This window comes from Oenanthe melanoleuca, chromosome 7 (genome assembly GCF_029582105.1).
Source record: "Oenanthe melanoleuca isolate GR-GAL-2019-014 chromosome 7, OMel1.0, whole genome shotgun sequence".
NCBI classification, from domain to species: Eukaryota; Metazoa; Chordata; class Aves; order Passeriformes; family Muscicapidae; genus Oenanthe; species Oenanthe melanoleuca.
In genome coordinates this window covers 6,769,200-6,790,942 of record NC_079341.1, presented here as the reverse complement: position 1 = coordinate 6,790,942, position 21,743 = coordinate 6,769,200, and the positions used below count along the sequence as shown (strand labels likewise).

The 21,743-nt window shown below is 39.8% G+C and overlaps 1 protein-coding gene across 1 annotated transcript in view; it reads left to right on the top strand.

Moving 5' to 3' along the window:
* The first annotated feature begins 4,037 nt into the window (after positions 1 to 4,037).
* Positions 4,038 to 21,743, top strand: part of CALCRL (calcitonin receptor like receptor) — a 61,116-nt gene continuing 43,410 nt past the window's right edge. The window contains exon 1 of the mRNA XM_056496175.1: positions 4,038 to 4,372. Coding sequence (XP_056352150.1) covers positions 4,071 to 4,372 — 302 coding nt within the window. The 5' untranslated portion in view covers positions 4,038 to 4,070. The remainder of the gene's footprint in view (positions 4,373 to 21,743) is intronic.

The window sequence follows — 21,743 nt, the reverse complement described above, 5'->3', positions numbered from 1 at the left end:
TGCCACTGCAATAACCACGTAAATCAGACAAGTGCAGTTCTGCCAGGAAACCTATAAACTCCATGGGCTGCTATGCACAGAATATGCACAATCCAGTAAAAATATCTGATCTTCCATTCTTAATCATAAAAATTTCCAGTCCTTAAAATTCATATAATTGCTAGATTACATGATATACCTCAAAGGGAGACAGAGCTGAAGTGACTGCACTAAACTAAAACATTTAGGGCTTTCATGTAAAAGACATGAGACTCATGAAGCCATCCCACCACTAACACTGAAAATTACTATAAGCTTTGCAAGATTTATTAGATTACAAATTAGAATTATGAACTTTCTAAAACAGTATTTTGAAATGAGACAATAGATATAGAAGGATAGGAAAGAAAAGAGGAAATTATATGCAGATTGTTTTGTAATTCCTGTGTCATTTCATGACAGTGTCTCTCCTTCGGGCTTCCTCTTGTTCCAGCAACTTGTCCCTGGCTGCCTGTATTCAAAACCCACGTGGGAAAAAAATCTAAGGAAAAAATCATCCTTTCTGTTCCAGCAGAACCCTGGCTGTGTGGCTGCTTTCCATTCTTATAAGCTTCCTTCTTGCTGAGCTCCACTGCAGACTGACAGGGCCTCCTCACTGAGGGATCAGTTGCTCCCAGGACTGTGCAGACTCCTCCAGGACTGCTGTAGCTAGGATAGGACTGACAGGTACTCTCCCATCCTCTCTTACCCCACTTACACTGTGTTGAAGAAACTTCTTGTGCTGCTGTAGTACATTTTGTAATAACAGTAATTAAGTGATCCAGTGAGGGCTCTCATGTCATTGTTGAGACAGAAGAGAATTTGTACTGCTAGCATCTCAAGAGTACCTCTGTTTCAATTGGCCAAGAAAACATTTCATAGTGATTAATCTGTCAGGCTTGTTACTTAGTGCAGTGAGAATCTGCAGTGATGACTGCACTGTCACAGACTGTAAAAACCTGATTATAAATCAAGATTTGATCTGAGAGTTCAGGCTGCTCTCAGCTGTGTCTGCACTCAGTTTGGCCACCACACCAGCTATCCAGCTGTTTTTGTTTTTGTTTAGCTCTACAGTACATAGAGATTTTTTTCCCATAAAGAGTCCAGACTGCAGTGTGATACGATCTTCAACATAACAAGAAGTTTCTTTTGTGTCCTTCTGCTTCATTCACTTCTTTTTGCTCCTGTAACTCCCATAGCTGCAGAAAAACCATATCCAAGAATACAAAAAAAAAAAAAAAAAAAAAAAAATCTGTGCCTTTCCCAAAGACAACTGAAGGGTGAATGTAGCAGGGGGATAATTGAGGCACAATACAGGAAAATATATGGATTAGGCACCAGAATGGTGAAACAGTCAAAACATGAGCTGTGCTAGGGTGTTACAATGAGTGTACAGTTCCACTTGACCAGATTCCATCCATCAGTCCTTTCATTCCAGAATCTGCTCCGGTTGCTTTGGAGGGAAATGCAGGGTGCTGTGAAATTTCTCCTATGCTGTATGATAACAGCCAACAAGCTGAAGCAATTTTACAGAGGTTTCATGAGTTTCCATATGTCTTCTGATCTGCTAACTTGGTATGTGCCCTTAATCCATGAAAACGATGAAACAAAATGTCTTTGAGAAATAGCGTCCTTTTGCTCATTCTTTTTTTCCTTGCATTTTTACTGGTATTGCCCTCCTTTTTCTCCTTTTTATTTTCTACTCCCTGCTTCAGTTTTAAATCCAGTTCACTTGATCCAGAATTTCTCCCTGTTTTTCCAATCTATTTACTCTCTCAAAGCTGATAGTTTTTAATTTATGTTTTGAGCAAGTCATCTTTCTGGTTTCTACCTTCTCAAACTTAGTGGAGGGGACCTAAGGGTTACGTTTCCTAACCTGTTGTTTTCAGCGATGTCTCCAAAGAAAGAGCGAGGTTCAGGTAAAGCAGAGCTGTACGCGTGTGGTTAGGGGTTGTTCACACAGGTAATTAATTCCTGGATTAATTAAGGGGGTAAATCCTTGTGCGCAGCTTCCGCGCCTGTGTTTATGCCCCGGGCGGCCGCGAGAGGGCGCCGGCGGCGCGGCGAGCGCCGGGCGGGATCGCTCTGATGGAAATAGGGGAATTCATGGGATTTAAATGCTTTTCTCGCTTTTAAGCCTTCTTTGGTCCCAGTGCAGGTAGGTTTGCACTTTTAGGTCCCCTTGAACTTCTCCCTCCTTCGCTGTCGGCCCCCAGGGCAGCCCGTACGGGTGTGATTTGCGCTTCTCGCAGCCCGGGGATGAGGAGATGCAGCAGTGCCGGGGGGTCACGGCTCTCAGAAGTGCGAGCTGCACCAGCTGAGGGGTCTTGGCTGTCTGTAGGGTAGGAGTAAATAAGTTTTGAAGTTAACTAGGTCAGTAGAATACAACACTTTGTAAAAATAAACCCTATGACCCCCTGCCTTCCCCCAGAGCAAGCACCAAGTGAAAAGAACCTACCAAAAAAAAAAAAAGCCCCCACAAAACTCCACTGACTTTGACAATCCAATTTAAATATGGCCTATGCAATACGTGTCTCTAGCTAATTCAGATGCCTGTCTTGGAGATGTGTGCTTGGCTGGAATACATAGATTATTCTCCAAATTAGAGTGTGTAATGTACTCTGTGTGCAGTCTGCAACCCAGACCTAGAGCAATGCTACCAGGCTCACTCCTGATGAAATTCCTCCTGTACCTGGGATGACACCATTTATTTTAGAGAAGTTAATTTCCATCACTGTTCAGAATCAGAGCTAATTCCCAGTTTATATCTGTTTATATTGCCTAGATGTTTAGATTGCCAGTCCTTAGTGCTTCACTGATTGTAAAACTCAAACATTCTCCATGTGATGTGAGATCCTAGAAGCACCAACTCTCACATGTGCCAAATGAATATCCAAGCCTGCTTTTTGGGTAACCCTGGAGTGGGATTTCACAAATTGTATTGTCTAGGAGCTATTTGAATTTAAAGTGTTCCTGGCCCTCTTTTGCCTCTTCCAATTTTTTCTAACCCTGGATTTGGGCTGGTTTTTGTTTGAAGTTTTTATTTGTTTTATGGGAGTTTCCCCCCCTTAGCTTTGTGTTTTTCACTATTTTCCTCCTTGAGGAAAATGTTTTCCGTGCCCAGATGATTTCCTTCATCCAGTTCACAATGTGTTCCGCAAATGATTGTTCTGATTTTAAAAAGAAAAAAAAAAAAAAAAAGGTGGATAAGTGACAGGTAGCAAGAAACAAGCAGAATATTTTAAGTTGTTTTATGAGAAATTCAGTGGTATAATTTTGGTAGAGCCTTATGACAGTGTGACTTTTGGGAGGTTCTTATGGTGTTCCCTAGGGAGTACTGGTATTACAGGTGTTCATATAATTTGAGTTTCGTGCTCCATGAACTCCCCATTTGTTCAGCATTGTGTTAAAAAAGTAACTGGTTATTGATTTAGAGGGCACAGGTTCTGTCCACAGCACAGGGAATTGATTGTATAGAAACTAGTGAACAAATGGTTCTAAGGAAACATTTTTACTTTCTGGTACAGTATTCTTTGAAGCTAGTAGAAAGACTGCTATTAATTTTGTTTTGTGCTCTGTCGTGCCAGTTTTTAAACCATTAACACTCATGCTTTCAAATCACCAGGGTTTAGAAAAATATAGCATAGACATCAGCAATAATAATGCTCCTGTTGGTTGTAAATTTTTCTACCCTTAATACTTCAAAGACTTATTTTGTTAAATACATTTTTTTTTTCCTTGGGTACAAAACAAAGTGGCACTGTAAATGATGCGTCCACCTGAAATTGTAAATTTGAATCTGACCTTTGCAGCCGATTTACACCTGAGGAATAAAAGTATTTCTGTGTAGAGCTTTTCAGCCCTTACGGTGTGAGATGTCAGGTCAGTCATACTGAGGAGGAATGCGGCTCTTTGTCGCTGAATGAAATAGAACTGTCTGTTTCTGTGGTCTAGCTGAGAAGGAGGATACGTGAAAAGGACAGGTCCCGTGGTCTCGTCCCCAGCAGCAGTGAGTATTTTGCGAGCGGGGCCAGGCGCGGGCAGAGGAGCCGATGGCATTGCCGGGGCTCGGGCGGCTCCCCGCCGAGCGCCCCGGAGCCCGGCTTTCCCGGGACGTGCGTTCGGGAGAGAAGGGTAACTCAACGCGGGCCGCAGGCGGGGTCGGTGATGTAACAGGAAGCTCTGATGCTTGGCTGCTGCCGCCGCTCCGCGCTGCCATCGGACACGCTCCCGGCGCTCCCGCAGCAGCGCTGCTCCGCCGGGAGAGCCGCCAGCCTGGGCTCGGGATTACAGCGGGGCTCTCGGCAGGGACAGCGGGACAGCCCCGCACGGCTTCCCCCGGCAGCGCTGCGCGGTGAGTGCCGCTCCGGCGGCTCATTGTTGTGCCCGCGGTAGCACCGCGGGTGTGTGCGGGCTCCGGCAGCAGCCCCGCCGCGGGATGCGGGACCGGCGCCGAGGCAGAAACGGGGAAAACCTGCCTGTGGTTTTAGTCAGCGAGGTGTTGAGCTGGTTTTATAGCGGGCGGTGTTATCGTCTGTGCTTGGTAGGATGAATAGATAGAAAAGGAGATAACGTGCTTAAATCAGCGCTCTAAGCGTTCTGCCTGAAACCTCTAATATTAACTATCCAAATTTCTGTCTTTGCATCTGGAGAGAATTAGAGGCTCATTGGATTGAAAAGGGTCCTTAAGACTAATTCAATACAACTGCAACTCTTTCAATAGAGGCTGAATTAGGTGATAAAGCGGTGTAGGTTCGCTTACTGAGTATTTCTCTCAACTTATAGTACCAGACAGAGGTCGTACTTGAGTTGTTCATAATTAGGTTTTGTGTTGTAATTAAACAACTTAAAGCTACTGTTTTGTTTGGGCTTTCTGTTTGCTTGGGGAAAAGTTGTGTTGGTTTGAAGCCTGTACGCGTGCCGGCGTGTTACTGTTTGAGGTTTTTAACCGCAAACACCGAGCTGATTTATTGACAGCTAATTGCCCACTTTTCCTTTCCTCGAGAAACCATTGAACCGTGCAAGTGTGTGATTCCGTGCCTTCAAGTACCAGCTGATGGGCTGTTAAAAGTCTTGCCGCTCCTTAAGCTTTCCGTAACAGATGTGATACCCTCGGGTTTTACAAATGCGGTTGCAGTGCTGAGATTGGTAATTCTAGTCATTTGCTCGTGTGTGTAAGCAATGGAGCCATAGAACCAGGAAAATAAATCTTGTTAGACTATAAATGACACTTGGATTTGATCTACAATGAATCCTTTAGTTATCCGTGCAGTTGATAAGGGAAAAGAATGAAATAATTATAAAAGTAGCTGAGTTTTTTTGTCTCTTTGCCTTAGTAAACTTACCCCAGGTACCTTGGGGATGGGCTTGGCTGCTCTTACAATTGCGCTGGTCCAGTCTTCCAGTCTTACTGTGCCTACTGGGAATCTTGTCATTCCTTTGCACGAATAATGTGTCTAATAGCTGAAAGCTGCTCAGGATGTGCTCTGGATCTGAGGTCCCCTTGGTGGAGACACTCTAGATGTAGATCAATGTAAGACCACAACTGAAAACAGATGGGTTTTCTTTGAAACTGCACATGCTACGGAACTATCTGAATTCTTAATTAAGAATAACAGTCTGTATTTTCACAGTATTTTCTTCTCTAGTTTGCCTAAACTCTCATTTATTTCACTGCAAATAGGAGCAATACCAAACTGTTTGTCCAGCTTTGGAAGTCTTCTGCACAAAAGGCACTTGGAGACAAGTGGTGACAATGGAGGTGACACTTTGCGTAAAAGGTTCTTATGTTGTTTGAATGTTCAGTGCACTGGGAACAACTGTCTTTAGAAGTATAGCAGCTAAATGATTTAGCTTCTTATTTTTTTGTTCTTCACAAGCAACTGGTGTAGGTTGAAGTGGGTCTGCCCAGAGAGGATGTGCCAGGCATGTGTGTGTTTGCAGGTTGGATGTCAAAATCTACGTTATTTGCAGGTTAAGCAAAGATGGGCATTGATATAGAATGATATGGCTGCACTTCTTACTGGACAAAACTAAGTTTCTGGATATCTAAAATACTTTTCAGGTTCAAGAATCGCATTATATGTGTCCTTTTGACTTCAAACATTACTGCATCCTGAATTTCTGATCAGTTGGAGATTAAGAGATTTAGTACTTTTTCCTTGGAATAGGCTTTTTTTGGTACAACACAACTGTTGAAACCCTGGCCCACAGAGAGCTAGTGGGAATTTTTCCACTGACACTGTCAAAGGGCAAGGCATTCTTAAATGTGGGTATTTTTCTATTGAAGAAATTAGATATGGACCAGGTACTTATATTTTGCTGTCTGTTGGCAGCTGTTTTTGGGGTTTTTTAAATTTTTTTTTAATTTCTGTAATTTTTGAGCACTATAGTTGAAAAATACAGATCTATATGTGTCTCACTGGGTGACCAATACCTTATCTGGGTCAGTAAAGGGACTTACTCTGGGAATATAGGATTGTTCCATGGGCTCTCTGTGTATTGCAGTTCAGATTTTAGCCTGGGATGCAGTTAAGAATAAAACCATGGGAACTAACAGATTTCCTTCTACACTTATATAATTAATAATTTGCTTCTATATTCTGTACATTTGAGGTAATCATCTTTTTCCATTAGCATTCCTGGCTTGTGCAGGAGCTGGGTAGGTTTGGACCCACAAAAGTCCATGCAGTCATACAGTTCAAACTGGGCCGTGGTCATTTGGAAGAAACTAACTATTGATCTGTTTTGAGTAATACCACGTATACAGTGATATTTAAAAGAGGTATATCTAGTCACTACTATAGTAAATGTTGAACATAAGCTATCTATTAAAGCCACTGGGGGAATTTCTCCAATCAGAAGTCCAAGTCTACAGTTAGTTAAACAAAGCAGGATTTCTCCTTAAGAAATTGTTCCCATCTGTTGCCAATGTGTTTACAATGTTCTTGATTTGGTACCAAAATCCCTTCAATGCATCTGACCAGCTGCCACTCCTGTGGCACACACACAATATTTGCCTTACCTCGTTGCTCTGGGTAGCTCTGCCATTGAGTTTCATGTGCAGCAGTGTCCTAAGCCAAGCTTTGCACTTATTGAAAACAGTCTTTGCTTGCCCATGGAACTGCTCTGTCCCCGGGAAGCTTTTTAAGTGTTTGGTGTAGCAAAATTGCCAGAGCTTTGGAATTAACTGTATCCTTGGTACAGGAAGGAATGAATACTGCTACCATCAAAACAGATGTGACTTGGCCAACAAATAACTTTTAGGCAGTAAAATAAGTGTGGTTTTATGTGTGTTTATGTGTATTAGGCATATAATAACATATTTAGTATATTATTTCTATGTGCAACATATGCAGGTCCATTTCATGCTGACTTACATTATTGCCAATGTAGCAAGTAAAGAGAGAAGATAGGTTTATAAAGAAACTTTCACAGTAAATTAACCTAGACCTTATCCTTTGTTTGGAAAACTGGGAATCACGTGTGTTAATATTCTGAATTTAGTCCATCTGAAAGCTGCATCTTTCTAATGTTTGGAACAAAACAGAGAAAGCTTTCTGTATGTGGACACAATCCATTATTTTTACTTTTTATATTCATGTTGGCAGTTCTGATGTTTTCAGTGTAAAAAACTTGCACAAGGAACAGCAGAAAATAGCCTATTTCTTAGCTGTTACCTTGGTGGAGAATTCCACAGCTATTGTGGTACAATAGAATATCTTATGAAATTGGGTTCCATTAGACCATTTCTCTTTAGCAGCACTTTTTCTTCTATTTTAGAATCTGGGCAGAACTGAAAGGCTAAACTTTCACATTTTCAAAGTTTTGCTTTAACAGTTGTCTCTCATGCTTCAGTCTCCCAAGTTTGTTTATACTGTTTACATTTTCCCAGCAAAGTCATCCTTTTTCTGCCCTAGCTCTGTGCAAACACTTTCAATCATTTCTGCAGTATATGCTGTCCAAAAGTGATTTATTTTGAGTTGCTTTTTTTTTTGGAAACATGCATTTGAAATGCACTTAACTCATTGTAATGCACCAGAAAAGACTTTCCGTGAGAAAAGCCACTTTCTCCCTGCAAGAAAAGAAATCAGACTCTTGTAAATTTGCATGTGTGTCTGAGGCTGTTACCTTTTAGTATATTCTAGGTATCACTCAAGCCTTTTCTGGCAGTTTTGGCCTTTTTTAAGTTGTAGCTGACCATTCTAACTGGATTTTAGAAAATAAAACAATGTTGTATTTTAGGATTTAGGTCTGCGTCATGCAGGATATATTTGAAAAAAATATCCCCCAAAAATTAGTGATGGTAATACCAGTCTGACTTTCCATGTAATACCATGAACAGAGGGCCAGCCAAGGAAATTGGTAATTTTTTTCCTTGGATTACTGTGTTCAAAGCACCTTCACCTACCTCATACACTGTTGTTTGCCATCAGCTGTGTTTAGGCTGATTATCTTCTGTTCCTAAAAACTGCATCATCTTTTCCACCTATTCTTTGAAATTCTCAGCTTGAGCACTGCACAACCTTGAGTGTTTGTATGGGCATAAAGAATCACTCTTTGAATTACCATTTAGATTTTCTCCTTTTTTTCTCCCCCATTATAGTGGCAAAATCTTGCCTATTAATTTGTATAAATTTTATGTTATCCCAATACTGATAATTCTGGCAGAGTTTTAGAGTTTCATTAAAGTAAATCAAAGGATGTACTGAGAACATTTTTGTTATACCCAAACTAATTTAAAAATATTTTTTCCATATTAATATTTTCAGAAATTAATATAATTTGTCACCAAATGGGGTGCCCTATAATCCTTCCTAGACAGAAATTTTAAAATTTACTTTTCAGAAATGAGTAAGACCCTTAGTCATTATACTTCCTTCTGTGGTTACATCTATGTGTTTATTTAGTACCCTAAATGTAGGGAAGGTATTATGCTCCACAGCCTTTTATTACTAAAATGACACATTTTTGCAATTATGTTCCTGAAATATTCTGTATAATGGCAATATCTGCCTTTTAGTTTCAGTTAGTGAAATCCAGCAGGTGTCACTCTGGGGATTAAATAAGTAATATTACACAAACAGAGATAAGCTTTTTTAGGAGAATTTAGAAGTGTTTCTATTCTAATACATTTTTAGAGGACGATTTTTTGACTAGGCATGTCTCCTTAAATCTGAAATTTGTTTTTAGTTGTATGATTTAATGGGTGTATTGCTCTTTCTGTGTGCCCTCTTGAACACGAAAAAGGACAGTCATTGGTGTGAAATTACACAGTCAGAACTTGTACTCACAGGTGACATGACTGAAACATAAAGAACTGTGATTCAGTTCAATATTGCCTTGATGATATTAAAAAGACGTTTTTATTATCTTCTTTGGGGACCAAATTGTTTCTTTTGTTGGTGGACATTCTCTTGCACAAGTAATGTGTTTTCAGTTGTCAAGGATGTGCTTCTGCAAGTAACTTATATTTTGAGACAGTCTACATACTGTTTGTTTGACTTAACTGAAATTGGTATGTGAGGTGGCTAATCATCTAAACTTTCACAGTAAAAAGGTTTGGAGAAGAGAAACTTTGCCATGAGTTTCAAGTAAAAGTCAGTGGTGGATTTTTTGGTGTGGGGAAGAAGAAATGTCTAGTTTATTGCTTAGTGTTTCTTTAGGGAATGATGTACTAATGTTGTATTGTGGTGGATTTTTACCTGAGCGTGGAGCTCCATACTCTGAGAGTTTCATACTGTGTGGAATAGGAATGCGATTGTTAAAAACTTGTGGGTTTCTGGAGGGGATTGTTGTTTATTTCCCAGACCATGTCAATGCCGCCTTAAACAGAAACAAATACCTCAGCAGGCAGCTTTAGAAGGCAATTCACAGATACAGGTCTGTCTTTAAATGGAAAGAAGCTTTTTTTTTTTTTTTTTTTTAAATAAACACATGCATACATTCATATATTTTTCTGTATGTGTACCTATTTTTACAGATATATATTTTATATGTTTATTTAGAAAATAATCTCATTCTAGAACTTGTAACCTCAGCCTACTTTAAACAATCCAGTTTCCTTTCTCTCACTTCTTTCTCCTGTTTAAGCCCCCATCCTGTTCCGTTTTTGATTCTATTCAACTTCCTTTCCTGTGATGACTCTGAGTGAGTCACTTTGCCAGGCATTAAGAATGTGGCTTGACAATATTTCCAAAAGCTTATCCTATACTGGCTCATGCAGATGAAATTAACCTCTGCCTTATCCTTCCTCTCAAAGAAATGTCTGTCTTCACACGTCCAGTTTCTTGGAAGGGGAAGGTGGGGGTGGGAGCCCTTTCCATAAATGACCGTGTTGAACTTGAGAGCCATCTTCCTTGCACAGCGTGTGTACCGTAACATGGGGAACCTCTCTAGGGTTGTTTTAGCGTGTGCTGGGGGAAAAGTTACCTTCAACAAGCTCAGGAAAGCCAAATTAAGGCTCTTTCCTGAGTGCTATTCAAGTCCTCTCTGCGTGGCTACCACTGCGCATTCTTCATTAAATGTGTTGTTTATTGCATTAAAATGCATGCAAGGCCACCAGGGCTGTGCTGGGTTTGTGTGTGGCTGGCAGCAGCTGGGAAAAAGGCACATGCTAAGGAGGCACTTAAACACTGAACTGAGTTGCAGCCTTTCTTGTGGTTATGTTCGTGCCAGCATAGTGTGGGGTTTGTGGGAAAGGATTTGTTTCTTTTCCTTTGTTTAGTTGGTTTGTTTTTTTTCTTTCTCTCCAGTTTTAGAAGAAGTGGGTAAAGAAGGATTTTAAAAAAATGTTTCTAATCTGTTAATTGTCTATGTGCACCAGGAAATGAAAGCCTTTCTGCTGAAAACCAACAGGGAAATTATGGTCCTGGAAAAGAAGAACTTTAGAAAGCAATATGCAAATAAGAGTAAGAATTCCCATCAAGTTGAACTCTGCTATTGCAGTCTTCTTGTCCTACAGCACTGAGCAATCTTACCCTCCATTGTTTTTCCCTTGGAGAGGTGTGAAAGATTATATCAGATGTAATTTTCTGTGTATTATGTCTAAGTACAATTAACATTGCCACAGATTACACACCAGTGAAAATAGATTTTTGTTTCATATCTATTTGCTATCACAGTGTAGGTTTTTTTCTAAAACAGGAGTAATGGTTATAATTAGAAGCTCAAACAATTCTGTCTGGAGTACAGTAGTATTCATTTGAAATTATTTTTAGTTTCTCATTCTGGCAGTTCTTACTTTCTGACTAAAGGAGGTGATCTTGGTCCGTCTCCAACTCTTTAAAGTGTCATTATTGGGTTAATTGTGGAAGTCACAGCACGATCGTTTAAGAGCCTTTTGTTCCCCCAACCCAGCTGGATGTGCTATATCAGCATTTTGAGAGTACCTAGGAAAATCACTCAGATGTTTTTAACCTTTCAGCACAATCCACTGGGTTAGCTGCTGGCCCTAGGTTTTCTTTTCCTTTTCCTCCCTCAGTTATTTCAGAAGAGCTTGTACAAGTAGACCTCTTTCTCCACATACGATCCCTCTTCTGAACATTGTGCATGCAGTCCAAGGGAAGAATTCAGACAAGTAGTTTAACTGGACGCTTTTTATTTAGGGCTGTGGGGATAAAATAGTCTGCTGACATGCTAAGCTTTTCCTAGAGTCACATTACAGACCAGTGAAGGACATGGCAGTAATTCAGGGTTTGTTGGAAGGCTAGCAAAATACTTGTGCTGTCTTTGCAGGGGCACTGGGGCACCAGAGCACGGCAGTGGCTGCTGCCACCTCCAGGGTATGCAGCTGTGGTGTGGCAGCACCAAAAGAGCCTGGTTCAAAGCAGATTTTAGGGACCAATAACCTTTCTAAGTCAGCATAGGCGAGGGAAGAGAAGTTCCTGTGGAAATTTATGTTGTCCAATGAAGAAAGACTGGCATGACATAGTTATCGGTGATAACTCAGCTTCCTCAGGGAATGCACATGTGCCAAATCAAAGTGTTCAAAAATAGTGTTGTACCATACAGGAATGCAGAAATTGTTAAGCCAGAGGTTTGGTTTGTTTTGTTTTATTTTTACAATTCCTTTATCCCTTGTGTTTCATAGAATTGAGATTTTATATTTTTAAACATCTGCACATTTTAAGCAGGACATTGTCCAACTCCTCCTTCCTTCAGTACTAATTAACAATAAAAATATGAAGCCTGGTAGCGAGGAAGACAAAATGATGGAAGGAATAAGAAATGCACAAAGGAAAAAGAAAAGCCTGAACCTTAAAATGTTCCTTTAGGAAACTGAACAAATCAGTAAATGGAATGATGTTGCCTTTAACATGACTCTTATTGCAGAGACAAAGCTCAATCAGGTGTCCTGTGGTCAGTCAGACTTCAATAAACAGAAAGATTCCTTTAACTGGTGAGAAACCACTACTTGCAGTTATGTCTGTGACATGGATTCACAATATGGTTATGAAATTAGTTGTCTATTCAGTATTTTAATTAGACAGCAAATCCAGATGCTGGGTTTCAGTCTGTGGTCTAGTTAAGGTGTCAGTAACTGCAGTGCTAAGTTAGCTCATCTTTCCTCATACAGAGAGCAGGTGAAATACTCACTTGTCACCCATGGAAGATCTTTATTGCCACCTTTCCTCTTCATCTATGGAACAGAAGTATACCTATTTCTCTTCTACCATGTACTGACTAAAAGACTCCATAGTCTCTCAGAATTTAAGCCTATGATTTTTCCATTATTCATTCCCATTATTCCTGCAACTTGCCCTTTACAGGTAAAAGGATTCTCTTCTCTTCTTAGCTTACAAATTATTAAGGCACTTATAGCTGAGTATTTTTATTTGTCTCATCCAAGTTCTGCAGATGTGGGGCTGTTGTGCAGATCTCCACATGCAGTGAGCAGCCCAGCAGTGCCAGGGCTGTCCCCTCACTCCAGGATGGGGCAGGATTTGTGCACGTGCTCTCCCATGTTGTGTTGGTTCCTCTGCTGCCATGCATCCGCTATTAAAAAAAATTGCTGAATGACAGTAATAGAGAGGAACAATGGGCTATTACAGGATGTTCAGACAGGGTCATTACAGTATATTTTCTTGTGCAATCTTGTTATGAACAAGATTCATATTTACCAGCTTGTTTTATTTGTCAGCACCCTATTATTAATTGGTGTTGTAAGGCTATGAACTGCTCATTTTCTAGCAAAGGTCAATTTGATGAAATGAAGCTTTTTCTTCCTAATAGTGCTGTGGAAAGCTGCTTTTCAGTATTTATAACAAATTTATGGATTTTTATAATATTGGTATTTATTTATCATCATCGGTAATGACAAAAAAAAAAGTCAGGAAGTTTTTTCACCGTCAAACTGCAAATTAGCCTTAATGTACTTAGCAAAATGAAATAACAGAATCTTGTGATTCTGTTGTATTGGAAAGTTTAGATAGATCGTTTAAAAGAAAAATATGTTGCTTGAATTTTGAAAAGAAGGCAGCTTATTTGCAGTGGTGCTTTTAGACATATAGGATATTTTCCATGCTTTGCAACACTTGGAATCCAAATGTTCAGTTTGATTTAAAAGGCAAAGATGAAAAATAGAACTTAGTTAAAGCAACAACTGTGGGCTGTTAAATTTACTTTCTGCCTGAAAGGCACCTGCTGATGGGCACAGTTGCAAACATTTGAGAAGTTGTCCCGCTAATTTGAAATAAGGAGTTCAAGCAAGAAAGGATTCAGTCAAATTTTGGAAGACATGTATTTGGCATTGGGGTCCAGGAATCAGTAGAATAGACTAGAAACCAGTCCACAGGGATTTGAGACACTGATGAAAACTGCATTTGTTTATGGCATTGTATGAAAATGCTTCAATTTTTTATCAAGACACGTCATTTTCTTAGATGTGAAAATGGTTGTCTTTGTGTTCTCGGGATAAACAGCCCAATTTGGAACCCTGGGCTATATTTGTGTAAGAGAGTCTAAGGAATGGAAAACTAAGGGTACTGTAGGTCAGGGCTGAGGTTAGCAGGACTGTGAGGGGAAGTCTGGCAGGATCCCTCGGCGTGTCTGTGGTGCCTCATCGCATGCGAGCGCCGGAGCTGGCCAGGCAGGATGTTCCTCTGAGTCTCAGGGACACATCCACGGACACCAGGTGACAGTGGGTGACACTGGAGTTACTGCTGCTCCTTGAAAGCTTTTGTAAGCTGTACAGCTTTTGTCCAGTTTGACAGATGGCTCATTAGAGGCCAATCGTTTTTCCTCAGCTCTCCAACTCCTTCTGGCTTTTGAGTCTCCTACAAAATTCTTGAAGTTACAAGGGGCACGCTTACAAACTTCACATACTTATTGAGACTGTATTTCAGAGCACAAAGCAAGGTCAAAGGTTTGAAAATCCAGCAACACTTAAAAGCAGTTAAAAAAGCTAGAGATGAGCAGGAAATATTGAAGAGTAAGTATGTGATGCTGAAAATGTCTTGTGCACTGGGTCCACAGCACTCCTACTATTGAAAGGTGAGATACAGAGTGAGCTCAGTAGTTATTTACCACATCTAATGTTACTTGTAGCTGTTTAAAAAAAAAAAAAAAATGTATCACTTGATATAGGAAGGGCTGTGTGCACTGCTTGGTGTAAAAATAAAGCAACTAATTAATGCCAATCAACAGTACTCTCTCTCAACTGACTGCAGCACAATAGTTAAGGTCCTCTTCCTAAAACACCACATGACCTTATGTGGATGAATGCAAGCAGTTTTAGTGAACTTTGAAAGCACCAAGAAATATATGTGAATTTCCAGAATCCATTTGTAACTTTTTAAAGCTAATGTTTAAATGCTCAGAGCATTGAACATGACAAAGGGATTACAGGTGATGATTTTTTGCATTAGTTGGATTTTCCTAGAGTGTGGCCGTTTCAAAGGGCACTAGTTTTTTGGGTGAATATCATTCCAGTAAGGAGACAACAAACAGGTTAAAATCAATTTCTTTAGGGTTTCCAGAGGGGTAACCTGCAAGTGACTGCTGAAAATACTTCTTTTGATATAAGAAAGAAAGACTTAAGCATACTTTGATAGAAAATAAATTAGTTCCAGTCCCAAAGAGAGGGAAGAACTCAGTTTTTCATGGACAGATAGTTGTTTCCTAACACTGGGCATTTGGTTAACAACTTCCAGTATTTGATGATGTCATGGGTGGTATGGATTCTGTGTGCTTGGGGCCCGTTGGGCTTAACAGGAAGGTCACCAAGTTATCTAGCAACTTCTCTGTTTGAAGAGATTCAGCTGCCCTTCCTTCCCCACTTTGCAGAACCTGAGCTTTCAAAGACAAGCCAGTGCTTCTCCTGGGAATTTACCAGTATCTAGAGGTTTTTTCCCAGCTGAGAAGGTAAATACTCCAAGAGATGGAAGGAGTTCTTTTCATTCTGCTTTGTGTTCCTGTTGACTTGGATCCTATTGACTCTTCATCTGCCAGAATATCTCTGTAACAACCAAATGTGTCTTCATTCCTTTGCCTGTGCTGTAAGTGTCTTGGACTTTCCAAAGCTACCTGTATCCACAAATGTCTAGATAAAGGATTTCCACCTTTTTGCAGCCCTCTGGAAGAACTTATTGTTCTCTCCCCATGAAACCAGAGAGTATATATTATAATAAAAAAAGCATAGAAGCTAACCTATGTCAATAACACAAAAGGTGAGCCAGGAACCTCCTCCCCCAGAAGATCTTTTAAGTTATTTTGTCTTGACTGCACGAGAGTGTGGTTTTCAGAAGACGTGTTTCTAAGTTGCATCTTCCAAAGAAGTGCAAGACATATGTGTGAAGTTGTGGTTATATCATTGTTTTCAGGAATGAAACTGCCTCTAGTTTTGTTGCCAGCATTTAAGGGGTAACAGAAAATCATTTGTTGCTTTGGCTTTTTTTTTTTCCCTTCCAAAATGTAGCAAGCATGTTGTTGTTGCTGATGGAAGATCCCTTTTCACAGTCTTTAAATGATTTCAATATTTTCCTTGTTTTGTGTGAGGAAGGTAACCTTTGTAACATCCTGTTTTATTTGCCAGCCATATCTGTAAGGAATCCTTCCTGATCAACTCACAACACAGTGCTCAAGACACAGAAATTCTTGATCTTCATTAGACGACCATTTGGTGAAACACTGAAAAGCACTGTCAGGTGTTTGTTTTAAATAGCACCAATTAATACTTTTTTCAAAACTTGGAATGAAATTAGAATTCTCTTGCATCTTCCCCAAAATTCAGCTCTACCCTATTGTGCACTGGTCAGGAATGGGAAAGTTTTGTGGCTGATCCCTCTCTAAGTTTACACATCTCTGCAATTCCCCCTCTTTTGCTGGAGTTGGGATCCAAGTACAAAACTACTATGGAAAAAGGCTGCTCTTGCATTTTTTCTGGCAGACTTATAACCTGGGAGTATCTAAAATATCATCAGAAAGCCTGTTCTCATGAGAGTGCTGTCCAGATTTCCAACAAATCTGGAACATTATCCAAGGAAGTGTAGAAACCTACCCAATCACACAGTTACAGTGGAGCTTGTGGTTGAGTTTCTTTGATGTGGTGTGGCTTTGTTGGGTGTGTAGTTTCATTGGTTTTCTTTTTTGGCTTTCAGGTTGAATTTTTTTTTGGTTATTATTCTTCCTTTGTCACTTTGTTGAAAAAGACTTTTGGGTAATTTTAGCTTGTTGCTTTGTCCCTTCCCTTGTTACTGTTCTTTGGGGTTTTTTTAAATTCAGATTAATCATTTTTCATTCTCTTGGAAATAAGTGTCATCTTTTTATGAACAAGAGTCTTTTAAATTGGAGGGTGATGGGAGTTTTGCAGAATGAACTATAGGACCAGTTCATACTAATTTTTTAATTAGAACTGGATTGCTAATGAAGATTCACTCAAATTAGTGGGTGAATATTATCAAATGAAATATTGGTTAGTTTCAGGTAAATTTAGCACAGAGTTTTATGCTAGTAGTATATCAAATTATCCTTATCCACAAATCTTTTCTAGTTGTACATATTTTATAGCTTGACCAGGTCCATTCCTTAGTTCCAATATTGGTGGAGTGCATGCAAGACTAGTTCTGTAGGAGCTGTGCATGGAGCAGGGAGCACCATGGGCAGAGCAGGCTGTCTGCTGGGCCAGGTGAAGCAGCTCTCAGTGCTGAGGCTGTGCTTGTGCTCACAGAATTAGTTCCACGGCCTGAGCAGGAGCGCTCCGAGGCCGTGTTATCATTCCAGCACAGCCCTGCCAAGCAGCTGGTGCTGCTCCTTGTTTTTGTTGTTTTTTCTCAGGGAAGTAGGGTTGAGCTCACTGGAAATGTTTCTCATCTTTCACTGATATAAATCAGTAAATATAATCATTCAAAGAAAAACACATTTGCCATACATTACCTGTGGACAAATACGTGTTTTCCAGTGGTGACTCCTATTTTTTTTTTTTCCTTAAGTTTTTAAAAGTTTGTCTCCACAACAGATTGCTCTTAAGACCAATTAATGTTGTGGAAACAGATGTTTTTGATTTGTTAGCAGTGACATGTTGTTTTCAGGGATCAGAATATTTCAGGTGTCAGAATATTTTACTTTTGTAATGCATTTAATACTTTTTGGTTTTTTTAGAATACTTAATGTTGTTTCACAGGTGTAATTGTATTGGAACCTTTATACTCGGGACATAGGATTTCCCATCTTGAACCAGATATAGTGAGCTTTAGTATCCTCCTTTTGATTTCTGTATGTAGCCTGTGCATGGTGCTTCCTGAAATGAAAAAAAAAAAAAATACATCACCTTAAGAAATTGAATTTATTTTTTCAATGCCTTGTCTACAGAAAAAATAATTGCTCCTTAATGGCCTTGGGAACTACTTAGTACTGTGAGACTCACATACCTTTAATCCAACTACACATTTCACTAACAAAGATGGTGTATAATAGGATCCAGGACTTGTCTGAAAGGAGTTGGATGAAACATCTTTCATGTTTATGAAAGCTATATGCTGCACTGTATAAAGCAACACAGTATTTTTATAATTATCAGCCATTAACTGTGTTGACTTCCTTCTCCTCCTAGAATTAGCACAGAAAGGAAGTCACACTTGTTTGAAACCTTGATCAACAACAACTCCCTAACTTTCTTTTTTACTTTACTAAACTTGTGGCTCAGAGTCAGATTTTGTCAAAGTGACAAAATTTTGTCTGAGTGACAAAATTCTTGTTTGCCCACTAAGCATTTGCTGAGTACAACTCCACTTCCCAGGAATGATGAGGAACTGTGCACAAAGACCATTTGAGCATCTGAACATCAATAATTTGAGCATTATTGAAGGCAGAATCAATACTCACCACCTATTCTAACCTTCCCTCTTCCTTCATTAACAAGAAATTGGATTAATAATGTGAGCATCAAGCACTGTGCATTTTAATTTTAGATGCCCTCAATAAGTTAGTTACATTTCAATGACTGTTTTGCCTAATGATAGTGTGAGGGCCAATGAAGTATGGAAAGAATAAATGAAAAATAATCAAAGTTTTGGTAATGAAGAAGCTTCTCAGGGAAGAGCCACAATCACAGCCAGGTTTCTTCTGGGCAGGGAGGGCTGACTTAGGGGGAGTAACCCTGCAGAAATGACATGGAGCAGTCAGTTCCAGTGTGCCATCAGGCTGTGAGAAGCAGCACAGGGAGAATGATAAATGTGTGAAGACTCACATTTGTATTTGTCTCAACAAGTCTGTCTGCAGTTTAAATTTAAAGACCCTAATTCAAATTACTTGCCAAGTGTACCAAAAAATGAGAGAATTTAGAGATTTTCACAGTTTTGAACGTTTTGTAGCTCTTTAACTGTTGCATGGGACATAAGTTTGTCTTAAGAGTGTGAAGATGTACCTTTAGAAATTTTAGAGTTTTATAATTTAGCAGTTCTATTTTCTCACTTTTATGAGCTTCAGTACAAAGAGGAAGTAATGTGCAATAACACAAAAGTTATTGAAGCATTTCATTCCTTGGACATAAATACAGCTAATTCTGAAATCCACAGCTCAGATACTGGCTTTCTGCAGTAATTCCTCAGTTGTCCCTCTGGGGTGTAGACCGAGCTAGGACAAGGAATGCTAACAAACCTTAGGATGTAGCAGCAAGTATGTCATAACCGCTTTTGCCAAGAACCTAATCCAGTCCCACAGTGATCATCTCCACCTATGTCACAGTCCTGCAGGAGAGAGGATGTTGCTGAGAGAAATGCATTTGAACTATTTTATGGTAGAAAACAGCAGGAGATGCATAGATTTTCAATGATAGCTTAATACAGACTGGGTAGGGTTTTTGTCTTGTTTGAATTTTGGGTTTGGGTTTTGAATTTTTATTTTTTTTTTGCCTTGAAGGCTAGAACAGATTGTCATAAAGAAAATTTCAAGTTACACTGGTCTGAGGTGAAATACAAATGAAAGTCAAGTTAGAAATAGACTTTCCACAGCATAAAGAGTGCAAATTGTGAAAATGTTTTTACCAATTAATATATTATAATTTTACACGGTACCTTTTAAGCTCATTACCTGAATATATTGAGAAATAAAAACTAAAATTCATAGTTTGATTTTTATAGAGTAGGAACCTGTTGATTAAAGTGTAGTATCTTTCATAAATAGAACATTTTTAATAGCTGAAATGATATTATAAGAAGACTCCACGAGTGCACAGGGCGGTAATGAGTGATCTTCCTAGCACAATCCACACAGTCCTGGCTGTTGGGAGCTGCATTGTTAGGCTGCTGGCTGGGGCTCAGGATATCCCTTTCTGCTTTCACAAAACTCTCTTGGGCCCTTAATTTCCAGCTGAACAGTCACCAAAGGTCCATGGAAGAGACCTTGAGCAAAACTTAGACCTCACAGAGCAATGCGGATGAGCTTTATTTATTTATTTATTTGTTTGTTTGTTTTTAGTGCGTGTTCTGTTTGGGCTTTTCAGCTCTTCCAGATGTGGTGAAAATACTTCAGAGGACTAACTAGTTGTTCAAGGGATTACCCAGGTTCACAATCTGGTCTTATCCACCATAGCATTTCTCCTTGAGTGTATAAATCTCTTTGTTAAATATTGTCTCTACAAAGATACATTTCTTTTCAGCTCCTTTGGGGAGCAGAGAAGGGTGCTGCTTTTGTATGTTTATACCTTCAGAGCTGCCATTTGTAGGGCTGTTTGGCAGAGCTCATCAGTGTCAATTACAGCCTCAGGAACAAGAGTCTCAGCTCAACAGAGAATGATATTTAAATAAAAATGATCTTTGATGGGAAAGAATACCACCCTTTCCTCCACCTCCTCTCTGTACTTGAAGATCACTTGACTCTTTTGGTCCCTTAAACCCTGGGAGGAGCCGTTTCCTGCAAAAAGGGCTGTGTAAACAGGATGAATGAAGGGACAGCCCACAGTGCTCATCTGTCCTGCTGACTGGGACACTGCAGTCACTGGAGAACTGCTCAAGTCATGTTTGCCAGGTTCTGGATGCTGACAGCCCTGCTGAGAAGAGCTTCCAGCTCTGTGTTGGATCTCACCAAAAATTTGCATCATGCCCTCCTGGCTCTTGTTGGGGTTTCTCTAGAAGTTGTACTTAGAAACGTGCCCTTTATTGGGAGTCCTTTTTGTTCTTGTTTTTTATTATTATATTATTATTATTCCTATTCCTTCAGCTCAGCTGTTTATAGGGAAGCCACTAATAGGGGAAGGGTTTGTAGTGGTCTCTGCTTGGGATGGGAGGGGATGGGATGACCCAGCACTCAGGCACCTGCTGCTTCCTGGGAAGCAGCCTGGCTCAGTCCATCAGGATACAGCAGATCCATGGGGGCCAGGCTTGGCCAGTGTCTCTTTCACCCTCTGGGCATCTCAAGAGGGCATGGGGAGTTCTGCGAGAGGCAGGGAATTTAGCCTTTGGACTTGCTTGACCCACACAGGTAGGAGCAGCATTGGCAAGATGTGTGCAGTTACAGCTGAGTGCAAGCATGGAGGCTGTGCTAGAGACTGATTGCCCCCCTAGCAGTTTGGAGAAAGCAAAATCAGAGACACAGGTTTATTTCTAATGGTTTTGTGCTTTCTGCAATATTTGTGTCAGTTGTTCAACTTTTGCTATTATAAAAGGTCGATTAAAAATAAAAAGGGTGATCCTGATTATCTGGGCAGGTCCATTTCCACTGCACCAGCATGTGTTGTGGGTGTTCCTGGGGTATTTTTTTGAGAGAAAAATAGATGATAGTGCTGGTATTTAAAAAGTTCAAGTTAGCTTCCGAAGTTAACACCCATTCAGTTCCTTTGTTTTGTTTGGAGTGCAGAGATTTGAGAATTCCTTAATGTATTTCAACCAGACCACTGTGAATAAATTTCCCCATCTAAAAGGACCCTAGAGTTGTTCAAAATCCCTTTTGAGTGTTTCAAAATCTAAATGAAGGCTTGACTCTTATGTCTGCAGGTTTTTTAATTGATCCTCAGTAATGATAATTATCAGTTACTGGATTTTGAATGTGCTGTGGTGTTCAATGGATACCTAGTACTAACATATTATGCATGCTGTTTTACCATATTTTACATTGTAGTATTTTTCACATTTTGTCTAAGAATGCCATCTCTAACAAGTAATTTTCTCATGGTTCGTTTCCTTCCTTAACATTCTTATCCTCTGTCAGGATGGCTTGCTTAAGAGCTGTGATTGCTTTGTGGTTATATGTAAAAGAGATTTCCAGCTCCTCTTAGGTCTTTATGGGAGTGA